Source organism: Leuciscus leuciscus (genome assembly GCF_965113295.1).
Source record: "Leuciscus leuciscus genome assembly, chromosome: 1".
Taxonomy (NCBI): Eukaryota; Metazoa; Chordata; class Actinopteri; order Cypriniformes; family Leuciscidae; genus Leuciscus; species Leuciscus leuciscus.
This window is the reverse complement of record NC_138725.1, coordinates 54,881,190-54,902,673: the sequence shown is the minus strand read 5'-3', so window position 1 is coordinate 54,902,673 and position 21,484 is coordinate 54,881,190. Positions and strand designations below refer to the sequence as shown.

Sequence of the window (21,484 nt, the reverse complement as noted above, 5' to 3'; positions counted from 1 at the left end):
CATGGCAGCTAGTGTCATAAAATCATGAACTGCATGATCCTGAATGTATGGCCCTGTTTACACCTGGTATTAAGATGCGTTTTGCCTGATCGGATCACAAGTAGACTAGGTAGACAGTAGACACACCCGTTTACACTTGGCTTTCAACCACTTCTGTACTGATTTCTTCGAGGGGAGGGTCTATGGGTGGTTAAATGTTGTTTTTTTCAGATATTTCGATCTAATAGACAAAAATAAGCTCTGCACAATTTACATATGAACTCGACCGGAGACAACGTAAAAAACATACAGAGAGCATCTGCTTTCGTTTCTGCTTTTAGAAATCAGGAATGGTGAGAGAACATTGTGCTTAGTATGTTTTTCATCTTCAAACCAAACTTGGGTCTCCAGCCAACAAAGTTTAAATCCCGTCTGGCTTGCGCGCTTCTCATAATGTTTATGCATTAAGTCAGTAGGTGGAGAGCAGGCAGTCTGTTTTGGCTGTTTGAACGCATTTGACCACATGAGCATCTACACTACGAAAGCAATCCGGTCGATTGCGTTTATGACTACCTCTGGAAGTGGTCAAAAGTGTACAAGCTCGAAAAGTTTTTGACCCCCCTTTACACCTGTATTTACCTGTATGTGAATGCACAGCACACATAAGGAAACATCTTTTTTATTCTTCCACATGCTGCTTCTTTTATAAGGGGTCAGAGATATATTGACAAACCACAATTCAAGTCAAGTCACCTTCATTTATACAGTGCTTTTTACGAAAAAGATTGTTTCAAAGCAGCTTTACAGTGATAATAGGAAATTAATGTAACAGAGATTGTTTGGCTGTACAGCAGCTCTAGTAGAAATTAATTGTCCAGCTTAAGTAAGTTTTTGATTCATACATTTTTCATTGTAAAAATCATTGTTTATTAACTTGGGGCCACTTACACAACTTTAATAATAAAATAAAATTTTCCAATACAAAATTAAAGACAGCAGCCCCTCACGGACGACTGCTGTCACATATAACAAAACACAAAATTAAATCCAGGCCTCGCCTCTCTCGCTCTTCACTGTCGACGCTCCTCCTTTTATGCTTCCGCTCCTCCGTGAGAGATACGAGACCGGTGCGTCATGCAGGTGTCGCTCATCATCAATCACGCCACCGGCCTCGCACCGTTCTCTCAGTCTGTTTTTTTCTTTCTTGTAAGTAAGTAAGTAAGTAAAATTTATTTGTATAGCACATTTCACAGATAAAAATCACAAAGTGCTTCACAACAAAAGGAAGAATACACAACACTTATAAATAAATACATTACAGCCCATAATCAAAATAAACAGAAGTACACATAAGACCAGCCTAACCACCCTACAGTCTAGTTAAAAGCCTCTTTAAAAAGAAGAGTTTTCAACTGGGTTTTAAAATTTTCCACACAATCCAAGCAGCGTATGGAAGGAGGCAAAGCGTTCCACAACCGAGGTGCCACAACTTGAAACGAACGGTCCCCTCTGGTTTTAAAATGTGTAAGGGGGGCAACTAAAAATCTCTGGCCTGTTGATCTCAGACTACGTGAGGACGTACGCAGCTGTATCAGTTCAGAGATGTATGGGGGCGCCTGTCCTTGTAGGGCTCTAAAAGTTAGAACCAAAATTTTAAAGTGCATTCTAAATTTCACTGGTAGCCAATGAAGTGAAGCTAAAATAGGAGTAATATGTGCCCTTTTACGCGTGTGGGTTAAAAGCCTAGCAGCAGAATTTTGGACAATCTGGAGACGACAAAGATCCTTCTTATTAAGGCAAGTAAAAAGACTGTTACAATAGTCTAAACGAGACGAAATAAAAGCATGAATGATCATCTCCAACTCTTGTCCATACTATGAAAGACAATGAAGTGCAATGTTGTTTTGGATCAAATTGACTTTCATTGTATGGACAAGAACAGCTGAAAATTTAAATGTTCTTTTGTGTTTCACAGAAGAAAGAAATGCATACAGGTTTGGAGTTTTGACAGAAGAATTTAAATTTTGGTTGAACTATCCCTTTTGATCACATTTCAGAAACCAATGGGTTTATTTAGCCCATGAGTCCATCTAATGTTTACCCAGGGACCAAACATTCCCAAGCTGTATTGAACATGGTTAACAGGAAATTACAAAAGGGCCCAAAATGTCCTTAATGAAGGAATTTCAACAAATTCTTCCACAGGAAGCATATAATCATCACAGGAGGAATTGACATCCATCCCGTTTCCCAAAGAGCCATAACATGCAGCAAAAAGTCTTGATCCTGAGGAGAGACAAGGCTTAGCCGTGAGGGAAAAAGGGAGCAGAGAGAAGGAGCTTCTCAGGTTCCTCTCTTTTATCAGATTGTTCAGGCATTGTGCTGCTCCATGTGTTAACAGAGAGGATTAAACTGCAGCAAAGCTGAGAGAAAGAATATTGAACAGCGCAGAGATGGTGCGCTCTGCTGCCAGTGTAATTATTTCCTGAGCGTTTGACAGGGTGCCAGTAATTACCTGATACCAGCCCCTTTTTATCTCTGTCAAAGGGTAGTACAAGTTTACACTTGCATGTGCAGCACCGTAAAAAAAAAAAGCCCCCAAAAAAAGAAGCTGTTAGACTGTGCCACTTGGTTTGCTGTCCCTCCCTCACTTTGTGTCTTTTCTTTCGGTTTCCAAACCTGTAGTCAGTTAAAGTAGTGCATACTTCTTTGCTAAAGTGCACTTCTCCATCACTTGATTGCCATTGTGAGAGTACACACTGCAATGGTGTGGTGTGTACCACCCTAATGGTGGTGTTCTCATATTAAATGACTTCTGGGGTGCTGCAGACAAACACATTGTGTGTAGCAGCGATGCACAGGAGGCCTTACCAAGGGACTTGCTGCTGAAATTCGATTAGGTCTAAATTTTCACAGCTGTGCGGATGATGATGGGCGAGCTGAAACAAAGGGTCTGTGGTCTCCTCACTGTAAAAGAGGTGGCTGTTCCTGCGTAAAAATCTGATTTCATTTAGTGCCTGTAGTCTTCTTGACTAATTGGTAGCATACCATACAGGAAGACAGGCAGCCTCGGCTTCAGCCCTGCCCCCTGCCGGCGAAGATAAAATCAGAGCTGCTGGGCGAGATGCTATGATAGCTTCACACTGATATCTGCTTGTTTATACAAGCCAGCACCTGAAGAGGATTGAAAATCTTAGCTTTGCCTCTGACATCCTGTCAGGGTACCAGGGTTTTTGAGATGCCAAAGATGGCATGTAAGCTGTGATAGTCTGCAATTACAATCACCTCATGACATCACACCCTAGGCAGATCCAATTGTCATCACATGGCACAATGGTGTCTACATGAAATACTCAAGTTGCCACTTCTAATTGGGTCTGCCACAGAGCCGTTAGGACATTTGTACTGTTCGCCACTAGAATTCTCAGTCATGGTGAAGGGCTGTTGTAATCCAAGCCTTCAGCCCCTGACACTGTGTCTTTGAATTGGCCCTTTGTGCTGGAGAAAAAGCCACTGCCTTTCACAAAGGGAAAAGGTCGGAAAGCACTGTTTGCCGTCGGCTTTGTGTTGCAGCTTCTGAGAATGAGGGGATTATACAGTGTCACTACAATTTACATGCTCCAGGTGTAGACTTACCATTCAGCCCCACAAGTGACTGTTTCCACTGTCTTCTTGTACCTAACATTTCCTTAGCACATGTTTTCAATTTAGAAAAAATGTAATGATGCTTTAAAAGTTGATGTAGGGGTGACATGAAGATCTTCACAATTTTTACTTCGCAATCTATGCCATGGATTTTGATGCAGCTGGTATTTAAAATTGTATTTTTAATTAAAATTTGCAAAAATCATACCTATAATCAGTATGTTTTTTTCTAGTAAAAAATGTTTTATAAAAATGTTATTTAAAGAATAACATTTACTTGAGGAGAAAAGATACTACTGTAATGTATCTAGTCTTAAGTATATTTATAATTACAGTATAATATATTATCTGAATTATTGTCTTCTTTCAGATCGTCAGTGATGTTTGTGCTGTGTACAAACATTTCTGTCTACCTATCCTACTTGTCCAGAAGACTTACAAAACATAACCTTGATGCTAGAATAAAGCATATTTGTTCACAGTTGTTATGTCACCCTCAAAGCAAGATTGCACAGACACCAGTGTAATTATGGCTTGGCCCATCAAAAACTGTCTGACTGGCATCTATTCAGTGAGGGCTCCAGGCTGCCATCTCAGAAAGGGTAGAATATGCTTGAACACACATGTAAGAAACAGACAGGTGAAACAGAATATTTTTTAAATCGGTTTGAATGATTGATTCATAAAGACTTCACTTATTTCATTACTGGATGAATCGGCACTCTATCGGTTAATAAACAGAACTGTATGCGTCTGTATAAGTCACGCAGGTACTGGGATACTTCGCAGCGGTGCCAACCTGACCGGTGTAAAGTAGTCAGAGTATAAATGCTTATTACAGGCTTACCGTAGTGATTCAGGATAAGACAAAAACATGGTTTGAAAAAAGGCATTCATGATGTACTCGCTCATTATATATATTTTGTAAATTCTGAACACAAAAAAGTTACGGACTGCAGCTTTAACAGTCATCTTTATGAATGTTTTGAAGCATCAGATGTAATCGATACACTCGTTATTTGAAGTGACTTTCAAAAAGTGATTAACTCTATTTTGGTTTCTACCATAGACATCAGTGTTTATATTTGAACTATAAACTTTTATCTTAGTACTTCTGTGATCATTTGAATATTTGTAACACAGAAATATCGATACTGTGTGGTTGAAAAGACTGAAAGTAAAACTGTTTCATATATATTGACAACTGCTCTTTCTGGGCCAGCGACAGCGCAAACAGATTTGAATGTTGCGGTGTGAAGTTTTTGTTATTTAGGAATAAAGATTGTGTGGGTGTTTGAATCGAGATCTTTTAAAGGATAATCGTGCAGCTCTACTGTCTTTATACTCTCTCTCTGTGTTCATATCTGATGCAAAACATATATGAGTAGCACAAGGGCTTTTCAGTGCATTCATTACTATTTTAATATTCATGAGAATATTAAAATTCTATTAAAGGATAAGCTTCTAGCACTTCGTCCACACATCGCACCAGAACTGTCTTCAGAACTGAAACTTATTTCGTTTTTTTTTTTTTTAAACACTAACGGTTCTGGATAAGAACCGATTATCGGTTCCCAACCCTACCGTCAAGAGTATCCTTTTATGGTTTTGTGCCTCTTTCAATCAAATACAGGAAATGACTGTCCTAGCTGATTTATAATTTCTAGCACAAAAGAAATCCAAAACTTTGATGTATTATCACAAATTTTGAAATATTACCTGGAAAATTATAGGGTAGTGTTTTTGGATTATAGCCTTATAGCCTTTGGTTATTAGGTATAATTTAACTTACCTCATTTTATGCTATGTCAGTTATTTATTGAGCCTTCAAGAGTGTCTTTTAACACTGAAAATTAATCAAATGTGTGTCCTCTTTCCTTATACAGCTTTGAAGAGGTCCTTTGATATCGATGACGTGAATGAGATCCCCACATTCTCCCCCACATCTTCTGTCACATCGCCAATCAGCCCGAGTGCAATCCTCAACAAGTCAAATGATGTGAGGAGTCCAGGGAACCAGGTGTCTCCTCCCTACCGCTCCAGGATTAGTATCAGCTGCAGTCCTGCCCAGAGCCCTGTTATGAGAAATAGGATGGTGTCCAGTCTCTCCTTCAACCGAGGGATATTGGAAAAGCCCACTATCAATGCCAACTCTGGGATCAACCGAGCTGCCTCTTTTCAAAACAAATTTAACCCCAATGGCTTCATTTCATCTTCAGGTCCAGGAAGTGACAACGACAGTCTCCATAGCTCCTCTTCCAGTCTGGAGTACCAGGCCTCTTCTAAACTCTACTCCTACACAAGCCCTCCCCAGAGTCCTCTTGGTGTTGGGGAATTCAAGGCCCAACGTTTAGGCAGCCCAGCACTGAAGAAGTTCTCCTCCCATGGGAATATGTTCCATTCAGAGCTGGAGGGTCCTCTGGTCATCCCAACTGAACCAATGGGTATTAGCCATGGCTCCATGCCTTCTCTGGACCTCCAGATGGAGACTTCAGGAATGAGAAGAGTGATTTCTCCTGGATCACGATTCACCAATACAGGTCCACAGTGGAGCACAAGTCCCCATAATATCCAGAACAGCAGTACCTTTGCAAGGGACTCCTCTCCCAACAACCAGTCTCCTAGACCTAAAGATCCAGTGCGCCTCAACAAGTTCCCTCTTGACCTTGACAACCTAGTCTTCAAGTCTCAGATGGAATCTCCGGGAGCACCTAAACCACCTCCAAGATTCCACACATTATCCAACAGTCCTATTGTGTCCGCAAGTCCCTCTGCATCCATCAGCAGCTTGGACAGCACCGACCTACCCCTGGCCCACAACAACAATAACAACATCATCGAAAAGAGAGAGCCCATCACTCCTTCTGGAGCTATCCCAGTACCCAATATCAGCGAATCTCCTGTGCTGCTGTCTCCAGCCCAGACTCTTCAGTTCAATGTAGTCTCTAAGCCCCAAGTGGTCCAGGTGGCCCCTGCCTCTCCTTCCCCATCAGGAGAGATGGAGATCAGCAATGATATTGATCAGGACGATATCCATGCCAAAGAAAGCGTGGGTTCCATATTACAGCGGATTGCCTCTTTCTCCAGAGTGGAGACTAAGTTGCCAGTGTTTGATCCAAGTTTGGTCATCCCCCCAAGTAATGGCATCAAGAAAGACTCACCAACAATACAACGCAAGGAGCTCAAGAGATCTGAAGGTGAGATACAGTGTCCTTAATATTTCAGTTCAGGCCTTAATAGCTAATTATTAAAGTTGACTGGAAGAACTGGGTCAGTGCCCCTGGTGGTTATGCTAGATGTCAGAAAAAGATTTTCTATTGGTTGTGCACTTAAAATGGGAGGTATGCCCTTTACAAAGAATTTGATTAGTTAGGTAAACAGAACAATGTGGGTCTAAAGGCAGCACTTTATTTGAAGTGCTGCTGTCATCACAGCTGTCTTTCCGCATCTTACTGACATACTGTAGAGAAAAGGGTGATGGGAGAGAAGAAAAAAGACACAAAAAAGAGGAATTCCTGGCATATCAACAAACGGTGATAACAGTTCAGTGGAGTCTGTCATCACTGCCTACCCAGTAAAGTGATCCCTGGCAGACATAGCTAAGTCGAACGGTGCCAGAGGCTACAGAATCATACCCTTATACAGTTAAATTTCTCAGGTGTGTCAATCTCTGCTACAATGATCTCAACCCAATCCAGAGACGCCTACGTTACTTACCATTGGGATTAGAGCAATCCAGACAGGTCTTGGAGTCTTGGCACTAGTATTATGTTCTTATGTATGGCTTTACATAGCAATTGACATTTGACAATAATGAATTCAGAACTGAGGCTTAGTGATATCAAAGGGATCAGGTTGGAAAGCATATATAGATCATAATAGGGTTGGGCGATGTCTACCAAATTGACATCAGACGATGTCTACAGTAAAACATTGCAATGGACGATGACATTGGGGGGTTGCTTTTGAGCATTAAGCTCCGTTAATATGGCATGCGTCTGGAGAACGAGAGAACGCGCACAAAGCTGAAAGGGCTTGAATGAAGCGTATTTGGCTTTAGGTAAAACTATAGAGGATATAGCACTGAAATATCATTGCCACAAACTATCTTCAGTGCTTGTGGTGTGATCCACACCGCTGTTTTGATGTGCTGCTCACTTCACTAAAACCTAAACAATTATTGATTTTGCAGATGCAAAGTGACTTAAAAAATCAAATCATCATAGTGGTGCTGCTAGTATGTTAATCCAAATTCAGCTTTCAAAAAAAAGGAAAAAAAAGCCAGATGACAAGAGTTGATAAGGCAGGATTGGTAATTACTGGTGTTAAAGGGGGGGCTTACTGAAAGATCAGTTGCCACAAAGATGCCAATACTTAAAATGTAAAGAAAAAGCTTGTACAGAAATGTAGTTGATACAGGGCCGGCCCGCAGAATAGGCGGAATAGGCAAACGCTATGGGCATCTTTCATCGATAGGGCGCCTAAATAAATGAATGAGTGATAAAAAAAAAAAAATGTTTTACTAATACTATTTATTTGAAATATTTCCAAATAAAGCAAAAACCTCCACAAAACTTAACTAAGTCCCACGACTCATCCCGGTCTGCCACATCAATCTTCCCCCGCCCAGCGAGTGCTTGAAGAAGTGCATCAGAAATAGAGCGCGCTATCAGTTTACTGTTGGGAATATGTTGTCGCCTCTCGCTGCATTCAATGTAGACAGCATTGCTTTCGTTTGAGGGTGCTCAACACACTCAAGAACCCCTGTAGAAGTGGGCCTGGCCGCTTGCACCAGGTGTAGACACGGTGAAAGTTACCTGATTGTGACGGATGGCTGAATTTACATGACATTATAAATTAGCATTATAGTCTGCCATAGATACAGATTAGATTAGAGGAAAACGGGGATAAAGACAGAGGTAAAGTGATGTAATTAATGAACAGTTTATCTAATTACATAGTAGTAAGATACTATAATGTTTGCTAATTAATGGCAGTTATTTTTACCTTAAACTTTATGCAAACAGCTGTTCTGGGTTCTCCAGAGGCCCCAGACAGTGTGATTTTGTAACAATCATGTTTTTTAGAAGCATGTACTATCACTTTTTTATTAATGTTTTTACTCTACAGTTGTGCAGTTTTGGGGGGATATATGGCATTTTTAAAATTGATTTGTCAAAATTAGTAATGATATTTATATATGATAAATGGTTTATTTAAAATACCAACATTTTATGTAAAATTCACATTAAAGAAGATCTGCATTTCTCAGTTTCATTCATGGTGAAAACATGAAATGTGCCATAGTTTAGTGGAAGATTGCTGCCATCAACTGGAAAACAAACACTTTTTGATAGTGTTCAGTAAATAGTTTGTGCATTGATGCTAAATAGGCTTAGGTGCTATTTTTGTATAGTTTAACCATTATCAACCTTATATATGTTATGTATATGTATATATAAATATATAATAAAATGGTGACGTGTTCATGTTGGATTCACATAAATGGCAATATGTTTCATATAACTGTGGTGTACCACAAACTGTAATGAATTTTGACATATTTCGGACAAAAATACATGTTGGGAAACCTGTGGGTTTGATTTAGTCTGACCAGAAATGAGTTGAGGATTTTTCATCTCCACATGTTGTATATTTGCCTCCTTCTGTTGTTTTTCCCTTCGTCTTCATTTCCTGGGGTCATGTTGCAGAGAGGAGAGGGGTGCATTTCCTGACCCAAGAAAACAGAGAGCATTGAACTGGAGGAAATCGGTGGGCGCCTGCAACTGTGTTTAGACACAGATCCTACTTGTATAGCTTATTTAGCAGCGCTAGTTGTGCATCTCACGAGTAAGCTAACATCAGGGTGGGCGTCTTAACATCTGCACAGATCTCAGGCAGCCAGCCCCCACGCTGAAACATCTCTGAAACATAAACATGACTTCATTTACCAAGTGATTTATAATTTCCAGTGTCAGTAAGTGTGGCAAAATGGGTGCTGCCCCAGGCTTGTACCTCAGGCTGAAATGTGTTGTTTGCTGTTTGTCAGATGGTTGAGCTGTAAAGGCTGCGCTGATAGGTTCGGATGAAACCGGCTTCCCAATGGTTGCAACAGTGGAAGGCTGGGATGTGGGGGCTGTTTATGTCATGCTATCTGCTTCAGGCAGTGTTTTTCAGCGGTTCTGTGGTGTCTTGTTTTCTTTTCTTTCTTTTTTTTCTCTCAAAATATCTGGGCGCAGTGCGTACGGATGTAGCCCTTTCACAAAGCCAATGGGAAATACCCGCCCGTGTTTTCATCATGTTCCATGTGCATTATGACTTGTTTTACTTTTTGAAATGGAGGTATATTTAGGCTTCACGTCATCCACCCATCATTGAGCTATATGTAGGCCCTTTGCACTGTTTCCTGTGATAACAAGGAAAGAGATCATTCACTGTTGAGGCCAAACACATGACATGCTCCCAACTGCGTTGATAGCTTTTCTCCTGTGACAACAGGATTTGTCAGTTAATTTATGCTGTCAGCAAAGATGCTAATGTCAATGCCATAAGCTATCATATGGGGTTATCATGATGACTTGAAGTACGTTAAGATTTGTATTTATTACATTTTTTGTAACGAATCCACTGGAGGCGAGTTGCAGAACCCAAGTGTAGTTTATTTACATCCAAACTTGATCAAAATACAAAACAAAGACTTGACTAAGCATAACTTGACATGACACAACTTGACTTGACTTGACTTAAACAAACATTCACCACACAGTGGTTACACGAACAATACTTGACAAAGACACATGGCAAACTTGAGGGCTTAAATACACACGATAGGTGTGTTCAGCATCGGCTGCGGCTGGATGTAACCGATCGGTGAGAGTTGCCGCGTGCTGGCGAGGAGGAGCTGCAAACGGAGATGTGAAGTCAGATGCTTTCTGCTTCCTCTAGTGACTCTCGCACTGCGTTTGCATACTTTGTCACAGTTGAACTGAAATAAATGCAATATTTGCCACAATACATAGACATTTCCATTTAATACTTTATGTAATGCTTATACAGCATCTGTTTGCACAAAGAATAAAGTTCAACATACTATTTAAATATCAATGTAGTGAGATCTACGTTTCTTAAATCAGTTTTATATTGATAAACATGACAATATAACATCATGACTACATGAGAGGAGATTTTACAGTTTTTTTTTAAATAGATTTTACAGATTTGTGAACATTAGTGCAACTGAAGGTGTGAGCGTTGTCATGCGGTGGATTCGGCCAATCGGTGGTTTGGTATGTTGCTTACTTATACATTAAAAAATATATATACATCTTATTATACATTATTATACATTTGTATGTGCTTTTTTGTAGTAGACTACAAGTTATGACTGAAAACAATTTGAGCAGATCTTGATGAGTTCTACTCTTCTTGTTTCTTGCATTTATTGACATCTAACACTAATATAGACATAGAAAGTCTTGTAAAATCAGCCATCATGTTACAACTGGCTGTAAAAATAAAATAAAAATTCTGCCGATGCATGTTAGGTACTCAAATTACTATTTTGATATCTCTCCCTTCTGCGCTAAGAGTTTGCTAGTAAAAAAAAAAACATTACAAAAACAGCCAAAGGGCCGTCCTCTGCTCTCTTCCTCTTAACAGAGAGAGAGAGAGAGAGAGAGAGAGAGAGAGAGAGAGAGAAATCATCTTTGAAGCTGCTCATAAATACAGCAAGACCTCCTGAACAGACAACTGATTCTCTTCAGAAACTGCCACAGCTACTTATGTGGTAAAATAAAGCATGTCTGCTGATGTGCTGATGAGTTGCGTTTCTTTTCATCACAATGACCTTAGAAGTTCCTCACATATCCGGAGTGTAAAATTCCATTAACCTTGCTATTTCTTCATTTCAGTCAAAGTGCTGCTTTCTGCATTTTTTACAGTATTGAAATCCAGTCAAAATGAAAAAGATTATTTCCATATAAGTCTCTCTCTTCTTTCTCCCCCCAATTCCTAGGTCTTGGCTTCATGTCTCCACTTGTCTGATGAAGGCTGAAAGCTCTTTGGTCCCTTTTACAGCACAATTTATTCTGGATCTAATGACAATCATTTAGGGAATAAATTCTTCCCAAGCAGATGTTTAAGGCCACCCTCCCATTATCCCCTCCAGCTTAGAGAAAGAACAAGAGAATGCTTGGCTTTATAGAAGTTTATCGCCTTTCTTTGAGTTAAACAGTGTTGTTACTTTATCAATTTCTGTGTTTCTGAAAAAACAGGAAGTTCAGAGAGCAGAAGTGAAATGTTGTACAGTCAATAGAGTGCAAGTTCATTTTTAAGAATCTAGGAAATAATTCCTATATAGTGTTAGCTTCTTTTTTTTCATTTCTTTTTTAAATGCTGTTTATGGTCGATGCTTGGTGCCATTTTCAGTCATATCACAGCTTATTTTGTATTGAGAAGGAAATGTGTTTCCTTAGCAGATAAGACAACATTAACAAGCAGCAGTATTCTTATCTTAGGCCCATTGAGGTGGGTCAGTGATGGGATTGACTTGCCTGTTTACCAGAACCTGGTGCTTTTCTCAGAGAAAGATTTGGATGTCTTCTCCCTGTTTAGCATAATTTAGCTTGCTGTCATTGATGATTTATTACCCGTGCACGCTGTCTGAGGCACTGGAGAGATGAGCACTGTTTATGGGTTTCACTGGCATTGTGTGTGTGCGTGCGTGTGTGCGTGTGTGTATGTGTGTGTGTATTGCCATTCCATAACAACTATCTATTTAGTCATGAGGAGCTTTTACAAATTACCATAGAAACTTTCAGGTGCTCTGTAATGCTTACTTCACATGGAAACGTATTTCAGTTAAACACGATGGCACTCATTTCCATGAGAGGAAAATATGGCCCTCTGGGTCACATTTGACCTCATCTAATTCCTCTGAGCAAGCAAAGTCAATGATGATAACTGAAGGACAAGCTTTTAAATCTAATGTTTGGCCTCACATTCATCAGCTACAGTTAAAAAAAATGATAAAGATTAAGGAAAATCCACGATTTAAGGGAGAAATTGGTTGAGATATCAGGTCTTCCTGTTTAGGGCATGAAGATTAAACTCTGCCGTGATCAACATTCTTTACAGATTAAGCGAGGAGTACCTGCAACGGAATCAATCTACTGCCAGAGAATTCTGCATAAAGCGCCAGAGATTTCACATGCACGTCTTTCACAATATTCTAAAGACCCCCTGCCCCCTTGCAAGGGTGCTTATGAAATATTTTGGCTAGTTTTATAATGATTTGAGCTGCTTTATGCTATTTTTTTATGTTAAAATACATTCTCTTAATCCAGTTGATTGTTCACTGACTACTATTCTATTAGTATGCCATGGGTTTATCTCCTCAAAAGGCGTAAACATTGAGCCCCCCTGGCACCATCTAAACCAGAGGTCTTCAACCTACTGTCCCGCAAAGTTTATTTCCAACCTGCTTCAGTTCACCTGACCTGTGATTTTTCAAGTGATCCTGAAGAGCCTGATTAGCTTGTTCAGGTCTGTTTTATTAGGGTTGTAGCTGAACTCTGCAGGGCAGTGGGTCACCAAGAGCAGGGTTGAAGACATAGGATCTAAAAACATTGAGAGCGGTCCGCTCAGATCTTTACAGTATAGTTTTTTTAAAAGAAATGAATACTTTTATTTAGCAAGGATGCATTCAATTGAAAATGACAGTAAAGACATTTTATGCTAGTGCATTTTATAACTGCTTTTTTGATTGTGTTGAACATTTAGATGAAAATAAATGGCATCATGTTGACCCACAGGCTTGCCCTCCATTCTTATTTTAGAGTTAGCTTGACTGTTGATGTGAATGAGTTCAGATCAGCAGCCCAGGGGGTTTCATAACTGATACGAGAAATGAGGATGTTTGGGGGGAGAAATAGGTAATTTAATGGGATTAATTAATTCTTAGTGGAAAAATATTTCCACCCCGAGGGAGGTATGCACACATCATGAGTTCAGATGTTGAGTTGTGTTGACGGTTTGTGCGGGGAGCTAGCCTTGTTGAGTTCAACACAACACAGATAACAACACAGGACAGGTTTTATTACCCTGATATTGTGGATGAAAAAGGTTCTCTGGGAGTTTTTTTTTTTTTACACTTTAGACTGGGGATCTTTGTTAAATCTGGCCTGCTTCCTAAACAAATAATGCCACAAGTGCTTAAGAGTGACATTAGTTATACTGACATTGTAGTCCAGCTGTATAGAATTGTGGTTTCAGTATTCATGAATAATTTGAATGAGGTCTCAGTGGAGCAGAAACAAACATGTTTCATGTAGTTTATGTGGATAATCCAGTTTTTGTACCAAAGTTTGTCTTTTCACTGACAAGTAAACTTTATTTTTGACAGTGTGATCTAACGCAGCATGGTAACCTGATATCTGTTTGCATATGATATGATATATGTTGTCCATTAACGAGTTGTATATTGTCTCTCACAGCCAATCTGCTAATGGGCTGTGCACACAGCTCATTCCAAACATGTGACAGGGGGTGAGCACATCATTCAGGTCTTTGGACAGAATTGCTGATTTAGAAAGTGCCAGCAGTAATACATGGCAGCTGGTTTGGGGCGTTTTCGATCTATCTGTTTTTTTCCCTCTGGCGAACAGGCACCGTGATGGGGTGTGAGGATGGGGGCTCAGCTTGGAGTTTATGATTTAGCACGAGGGAAAAAAAACAGTTTTAGCTGAGAATTTACTTCTGAGACTTCATAGGTCTTTCTACAGACAAAGATATAATTAGTCAAGGAATATCAACAATCTGACGGCGAGGGTCCAATATATTTTCCTGGGCTACATACATAAACTGTAATTGTTTTAAAAGGATTTCATTTATGAGAAGCTGCACACCTTGGCAGTGTTGCATAAGACTGTTAACAATTTCCTCTCCAGCATTTAAAAAAGAAAAGCTGCCAGCCACCACCAGCTGATATCTGAGCTTGCAATATAAAAAAAACAACAGAGCCTCTGCTTTACATTTTATTAATTGTATTCTAGCTTCATGCATTCTTTTTTTATTAACACTTGAATGTGGGTAAGTTTATTTAAAAAAAGCAACATTTCAAACAAAAAAGCTGAGTGCTCCCTTCTGTATAACGGTGAAAACAAGGATTGCCAGAAATTTCCATCGATGGCAGGGAAGCGTTGTGTCATAAACACAAATTCCTTCAATATTCTGTTAATGGCGGGGAAAGAGTTAAGACTGCATTAAGCAGAAGTTGTGCTAGTCTTTTCTTCCCTGTTGTGAAGTATATTTAAGTGAAACGGCTTCTGGAATGATGAAACATATGTTGAGCAGGATTTGATTTAATTCTTCAGAAATTGATTGGATCATAGGAAGTTGGGTGTTGCTTACTAATTGGAGCCAGATCTGAATGCTATGTCAGTTTATAGTCAGTTGTGGAGGATATTTAACCCCACTCTCTGCCAAGATTTTTGATTAAAGGGCATATGCATTTTAAATTTTAATTACTTGAATCCATGGAAACTATCTTTAAAAAAACATTTATTTAAACAAGGATTTTTAAAGCATTTTAAACACATTTTTTAGAAACCATATGCACTGCATGAATTTCAAATATTTAAAAATGTTTAAAAGTTACGCTTCAAGTTCACACAAAAATTTAAATTCTGTCATCATTTACTTGCCCTTATGTCAATCCAAACCTGTACATTTGTCTTTTTTCTTTGCAACACAAGATATTTTGAAAAATGAACTATCCGTTTAATGAAATTGCATTTCCTTTTTTAAATGTTCAGACCATCATTTCACAGAATTCCACATGGTTTTCGAATGACATGAGGATGAGTAAATGATGGCTTGTTATTTATTTTTGGGTGAAGTGTCCCTTTTAGCCAAGCCAGCTTTATGTAAATACTGTAAATGTACTATTTCACATTTAGGGCCAGATTTACTAACAGCTTGCGTCAGCACAAACCCTCTCATTTTCATTTTACTGTGATAAAATATTCTCAATATTATTCATTTTTTTAGAATCATGGAATTTTTTAATCAAGGTGTAAGTTCAAAGGTTCATTGAATCAGTCTGTCATCAGAAGTGCAACTTAATCCCTTTATTTGTTAGACCAAGATTTTGTTCCATTCCAAACATTTCTTTGATCATCCAAGTCTGAACATCATCAGAACGCACTTTATTTGCCAAGTGTGCATAAGCACACAAGGAATTTGGTATGGTTTCTGGTATGGTTTTCAAGGAGCAGTTGCTCTGCAGGGTGACTGTTCTGAGATGCAGTACCTCCAGAGGTTTGAATAGGGGCTGTTTGAAACTGGCACGAGCGGAAATAGGACTTTGCTGTCGGTCATGTTGGGCGTCAAGGATATAATCACAGACCAGTGACTGTAATCAGAGTGTGGCTTGAGCGTCTCCTTCTGTTACAGTAACCGCTCCACCGCGTCATAACATGTCGCAGCTTCATTCTACAGGCGTGACTCACTGGTCCTCGCTCGTGCCTTCGATAATGTACTGTTTGTTATGCCTGGTGAAGCCTTCTATATTTAATCTGTGAACTATGTGCTCCAGGAGGAACTGATCCCACAGTCGCAAAGACGTTGTTATGCAGGGAGTCCATTGTTTTGACAGCTTCTCTGCCCACATTAGGCCGACTTTGATCTGAAAAGGCCATTCGCATGTGCTATTGATTGATCTTTCTCTTGGGCCTAAGTTTCCATTTCTCTTACAGAGCTGTGGGAAATAGATGGGTCAAACAACAGACCTGCAGGTACTCCAGTTTCAAGAGAGAGAAAAATCTCACTCTTTATTCATCTTGAATCCCAAACCCCCCTTTTATACCAAAGGACCTCAGATTGGAGCTTTCAACTGGGGGGCTTTTGGGTGATTGGCAGGCTGGTGTTTTTTCATCATTTCCATACCCTTTGTGAATAAGGTTATCTTGACAGTTGCAAAAAAGAAAGTCAGGTTTTGAGTTGATAGATGAAGCCGAGAGCCAATTATTTTTGTTAGCGTAAACGTCTAAACAAATGGCAGTCACAGACCGAGGGTTTGACTCTGAGAGCAGACTGTTTATTCTCCTGATCTGAAATGAAAGACTTGGTTATTTTTTTTAAGCTGTTATCTTTTAAGCTGTTTGACATTCTCTCTGGGTTTGTATCAGCCTTCAAGGCACCATATCTTAATAAACAGGAAACGGTAAACTCTGAAGTGCTTTTTCTCACTAATTCTTTACAGTGACTCATGGGTAATGAGGGGTGTTATGTGCCCTTTTTGACAGTTGCAACCATGAGTCTCTCCCCTAAATATATGCCCTGATGTACAAAAACAGCTCGAAACATTATAACATCACATTGCCTGAAGAATGAACTGATAATGATAGTTCTTGAAAAGAAAAGATGGGAAAGAGACACTCACTTATAAAATCCTTGGAGGCAAATTCACTAAATGGTTGTGCCACTTTTGCATGCTGTATTCTTATACGAGAACCACCTGCAACCTGACCAGGTGCTTAATGACGTATCATTAGATATGTTCGGTAATAGCCAATCAGCTGACTTTTTGGTGTGCATCTATAGGAATTAATGTGGTAAATGTGTTTCATTTCTTTAGGGGCTGTTTACACGACACCGTTTTCAACTAAAACGAGTGAATGGGGATCGTTTTGACAATGGTGTCATCTGTACGTGAAAAACTCAAAGGCAAAACTTCTCAGTTTTAAGCATATCGTTGTCGTGTAAACGTACCCTTAGAGAATAAAAATGCATCCACCTCAAGGGAGCTTTTGCTAATTTTTTTTTTTTGCATCTCCGTGTTTAAATAGATTGGGGTCAGTAAGATTTTTTACAATTTGAAAGAAGTCTCTTATACTCAAAAAGACTGCTTTTATTTAAAAAAAGACCGTAAAAAGTCTAATATTGTTAAATATTATTACAATTTAAACTAAGGGTTTCTATTTTAATATGTATTTAATTTATCAATTAATTATACATGTCTTTACTGTAATTTTTGACCAACTTAATATGCAACCTTGAATAAAAGTATTAATTTCTTTCAAGAAAAATCGTACTGACCGCAAAACTTTTGAACAGTAGTGTACATTCTCAATCACTGTTTTGCGATTATATCTAAATTAGCAGAAAATGCATGTTCAAATGCGTCGAATTACCTCATTCACAAGTCTTGCACTGTTACTGGACTTGCATGATTTCTTTAGTGAATACAAACATATAAACATAAATATCCCATACTTGCATGTAACATAAATGTAAATATCCCGCGTATACATATGAAGTCACTATCACCAATATTTGTGAATTTCCCCTTTTCAGTGAGTGAGTGGGAGTTTTCAATGAATTCAAGCTGTTATATCACATTACAGGAAAGCTTTAACACATACTTCACCAGTTCACACATAGCTCCAGCTGTCTCAATACACACAAACTTATTGTGCAAATTGAACAAGATTTCCTGGGGGCAACAGAAATCTGAAGTCACATCACAAAGGAGGTTTTATATGCCTTTTGTGGTAAACAACTGTCTCTTTGTCCAAATGGCCCTCTGTTTGTTTGAAGCCGATACTTCTTCCCCAGCACCTGATATGTCTGTAAGTGCCAGATGATAATGCTAATATTTGGAATCTGTAGATGGACAGTACTGTCATTCATAACCAGCTACCACAGATCATGGATAAACATAGAGAGTTTCTTATCACAGCCGTGGTCTAGATGGGCAGGGAAGCTCCCAAACTAATCTTATTAACTCCAAGCATCTGTTTTCCTCTCTTTGAAAGGATGATAGTGTCTATGGGAGGAGAGCAGCATCAGCTGTGCATAATGGGAGGTTGCTTGTTTTTGTTTTTATCCTTTCCGACAGGACGGGGAACTACTCACGAGGAAGGAAATGCCAGATCCGTGTGCTGAACTAAACTTGTGTATTTCCCTCTTTTGAAAGCCATAATAAACTCAACCAAGTGTGTAAACATGAAAGATAAGCCCTTGCAAGATATACTTATGCTTGCCTTTGAAATCCATCCAGCTACCATAAAAAGCTAAATGTGTGCCAACTTCGGCCTGCGTTCCTCCGCCTGCGACAGTGAGGCTTACAAACAGCCTGTAGTCTAAAACTGACAGAGCAACCCACTAACCCACTGCTGGCATTTGCATTCCTCGGGCCTGTCCGCTGAATGAACAAATAAGCTCCTCAATAAACTTCAATGATTAATCTTTCAAACCATGCCACATAATGCATTTTTTCTCGGATGATGAGAAGTCAGCCATACTTTAAATTTGTGGCTGTTGCGCTGTCCCTAGGAATGGGAATCAATCAGAAGCCATTCCAATTCCGATTCCTCTTGGTGATTCTGGTTCTGGTTAAGAAATATTTGAAAAACAGAAATGAAAAAAGTAAAGTAAATAAATATATTAACTGTAAAACAAAACAATACGTTTTTTTATTTTTATATATATATATATATATATATATATATATATATATATATATATAATACTACTGACAGTCAGGAACTAAACTTGAATATTAACAGCCTTAAGAACAACATAACAGTATAATTTCTTGGGAATAGGAATTCAAACAGAATTCCTTTAAAAGAACTGGCCTATAAGAATCATTCACTCAAGATTAAGAGTTTGCTGGTTGTGCTGTGTTTGTGATTCACTAAAAAGAACCAGCTTATAAAAATACTAAGCTCGGGATTCAGATTTCACTGGTTGTGCTGTATGTCTTTGATTTTCTAAAAATAACTGATTTGAGTCATTTAATCGAGAATCGAGTGAATAGCAATGCTGGGGGAACTGTGGTAAAGTATGTTAATAGAACCAAATGTCATGAAAATTTGCTTGGATCCCAAACCTATCTGTCCCTCACCTCATGTGTAGCCCAACTTTCAAAATCAATTCGAAAAGTAAATGTCACAAGCTGTGTTTGCCACCTCCAATAAGAATCATTCACACCCGTGTGATCATTCCTGACCCTGGACCAGAAGAGCTCCAATCATCTAAGACGGCTTTATTGAAAGAGACTGAACCCGACGTGCTAAACGTGTTTTGTGGGTGTAAATGATTTCTAATTAGATGAGCACTCAATTACAGCGATTGCTCTCTCAGAGTAAGTTAAGCAAATTGATGAGGCTAACGCTCATTTCACAGGGAGATTAATTGAGGCTACGTAGAGTCTTCACCCTTCTGTCTGGAGATAAGGACCACAGACACCCTGCTGAAGCCAGGAGGACATGAAATAATGGGGGTTGGCCACCACAAAGAAAGAGGTTCCTTGAGTCTTTTGTTTCCAGGGTTGTTTGATAAGATATGAATGGAGCCCTTGTTGATGATTGGGTGTTGTTCTCTTCTGTTCTTTGGACAGAAAGTGATGAGACCGGGGGAAAGTTGGGAGAGTGTAGTGGATATCTTTACTGAGAATGGGAGAGACACAGAGCATCTGGTGGTGAGATCCGGTTATTGTTAGTGCAAAGGAAAGCCCCAGCTTCACAGGGCCTTGACCAGTTACTCTCCACAGCCAGCAGAATGGAAACGGAATAAGGATGAGGCTGTTTTGAGCTTTTCGGAGGGACAAATCGACTCAGAGCAGGAAACAGTTACAATGGGATTGATGCCCTCGGATGTATTATAAATGTCAGTCATTATTAGGATAATCACACACACTCCTTATTATTATTGTTTTTACTTAAAAAAAATAATAATTATCAGAATAAATACTTGGCCTGCTTTTTTAATGACAGGAAGGGAATTTACTGAATTGCAATTCAATAAAAGTTAAACAATCAATTCAGAATGCATTATGGGAAATTAAGTTTGGTTATACCCTATCTAGACCCACAATACTGTTCAGAAGTTTGGGGTCAGTATCTTTTTTAAGATAAATAAATATATATTACCAACCTCAACCTTTTAAAAAACATTATATAAACCCTTCAAACTTCACAGCTTTTAGACTTTTTTTTAGGGTTTTTTAGACTTTTTTTTATATTTTATTTAGAGATGCTTCATTTTAATTAGTTCCTGTTTTTAAAGCTGCTTTGAAACAAACTAAATTGTATAAAGCGCTCTATAAAATACTATTTTATATATGCAAAAATATGCAAATTTTAATTTAAATTGCGGTTCAGGATTCTGTTTGGAATTGTTTGGCATTCCATTTAAGAATGACACACATCCCTTCCACCACTTTGACTACAGCAAAGCACCGTCTTACACAAACATGGTGGGTATGTGAGACCTGTCACTGATTACATGCTAATAAAAGTGTCCCATTGCTGAGATAGCATTGTATCTGTGTGTCAATGTGGAAGACAACTGCCCAGTTTTGGAGGATACATGAATTTGTACCTTTCAGAGCCGGAAAACCTACACTCTTAGCGGGGTTTTGCAGCAATTTGGGGTTTTCTCAAATAACCTTTTGGTGAAAAATTCCTTTTAAATAACCATTTTTTTAGTTCAAAGAGTATTTCAATAATCTTAAGAACCTTTTGTGCAGTGAAAAGATTCCATGGATCTTAAAGGTTCTCCATGGAACCATAGATGCCAATGCCAATTACGAACCTTCATTTTTTTTAAGAGGGTAGAGAAGCTAAAAAAACACCCAGGGCCCCCTAACCAGGTTCTAGCCACACCTAGTGCTTACAGCTTCAATAGCTGGACTCTGATCCCAGGAGAATTTCAGCCATATTTCTGGCTGTCTTGTTGACTCTGTGTTGTAGTGTGCAGCTGTGATGGAGTAATTAACCGTGTGCAACAGACATGTTATTAGAAGCAGAGTTTGGGTAAGATTTTTCTGCAGGATACCTGATACGGTGTCTGA

The 21,484-nt window shown here is 39.0% G+C and overlaps 1 protein-coding gene across 2 annotated transcripts in view; it reads left to right on the top strand.

Annotated features, from left to right (window-relative positions):
• The window catches only part of septin12 (septin 12), a 62,763-nt gene that overhangs the window by 5,169 nt on the left and 36,110 nt on the right, over window positions 1–21,484 (top strand). For both annotated transcript variants that reach the window (XM_082142362.1, XM_082142361.1), the window contains exon 2: window positions 5,511–6,821. In XM_082142362.1, coding sequence (XP_081998488.1) covers window positions 5,511–6,821 — 1,311 coding nt within the window. The remainder of the gene's footprint in view (window positions 1–5,510; window positions 6,822–21,484) is intronic.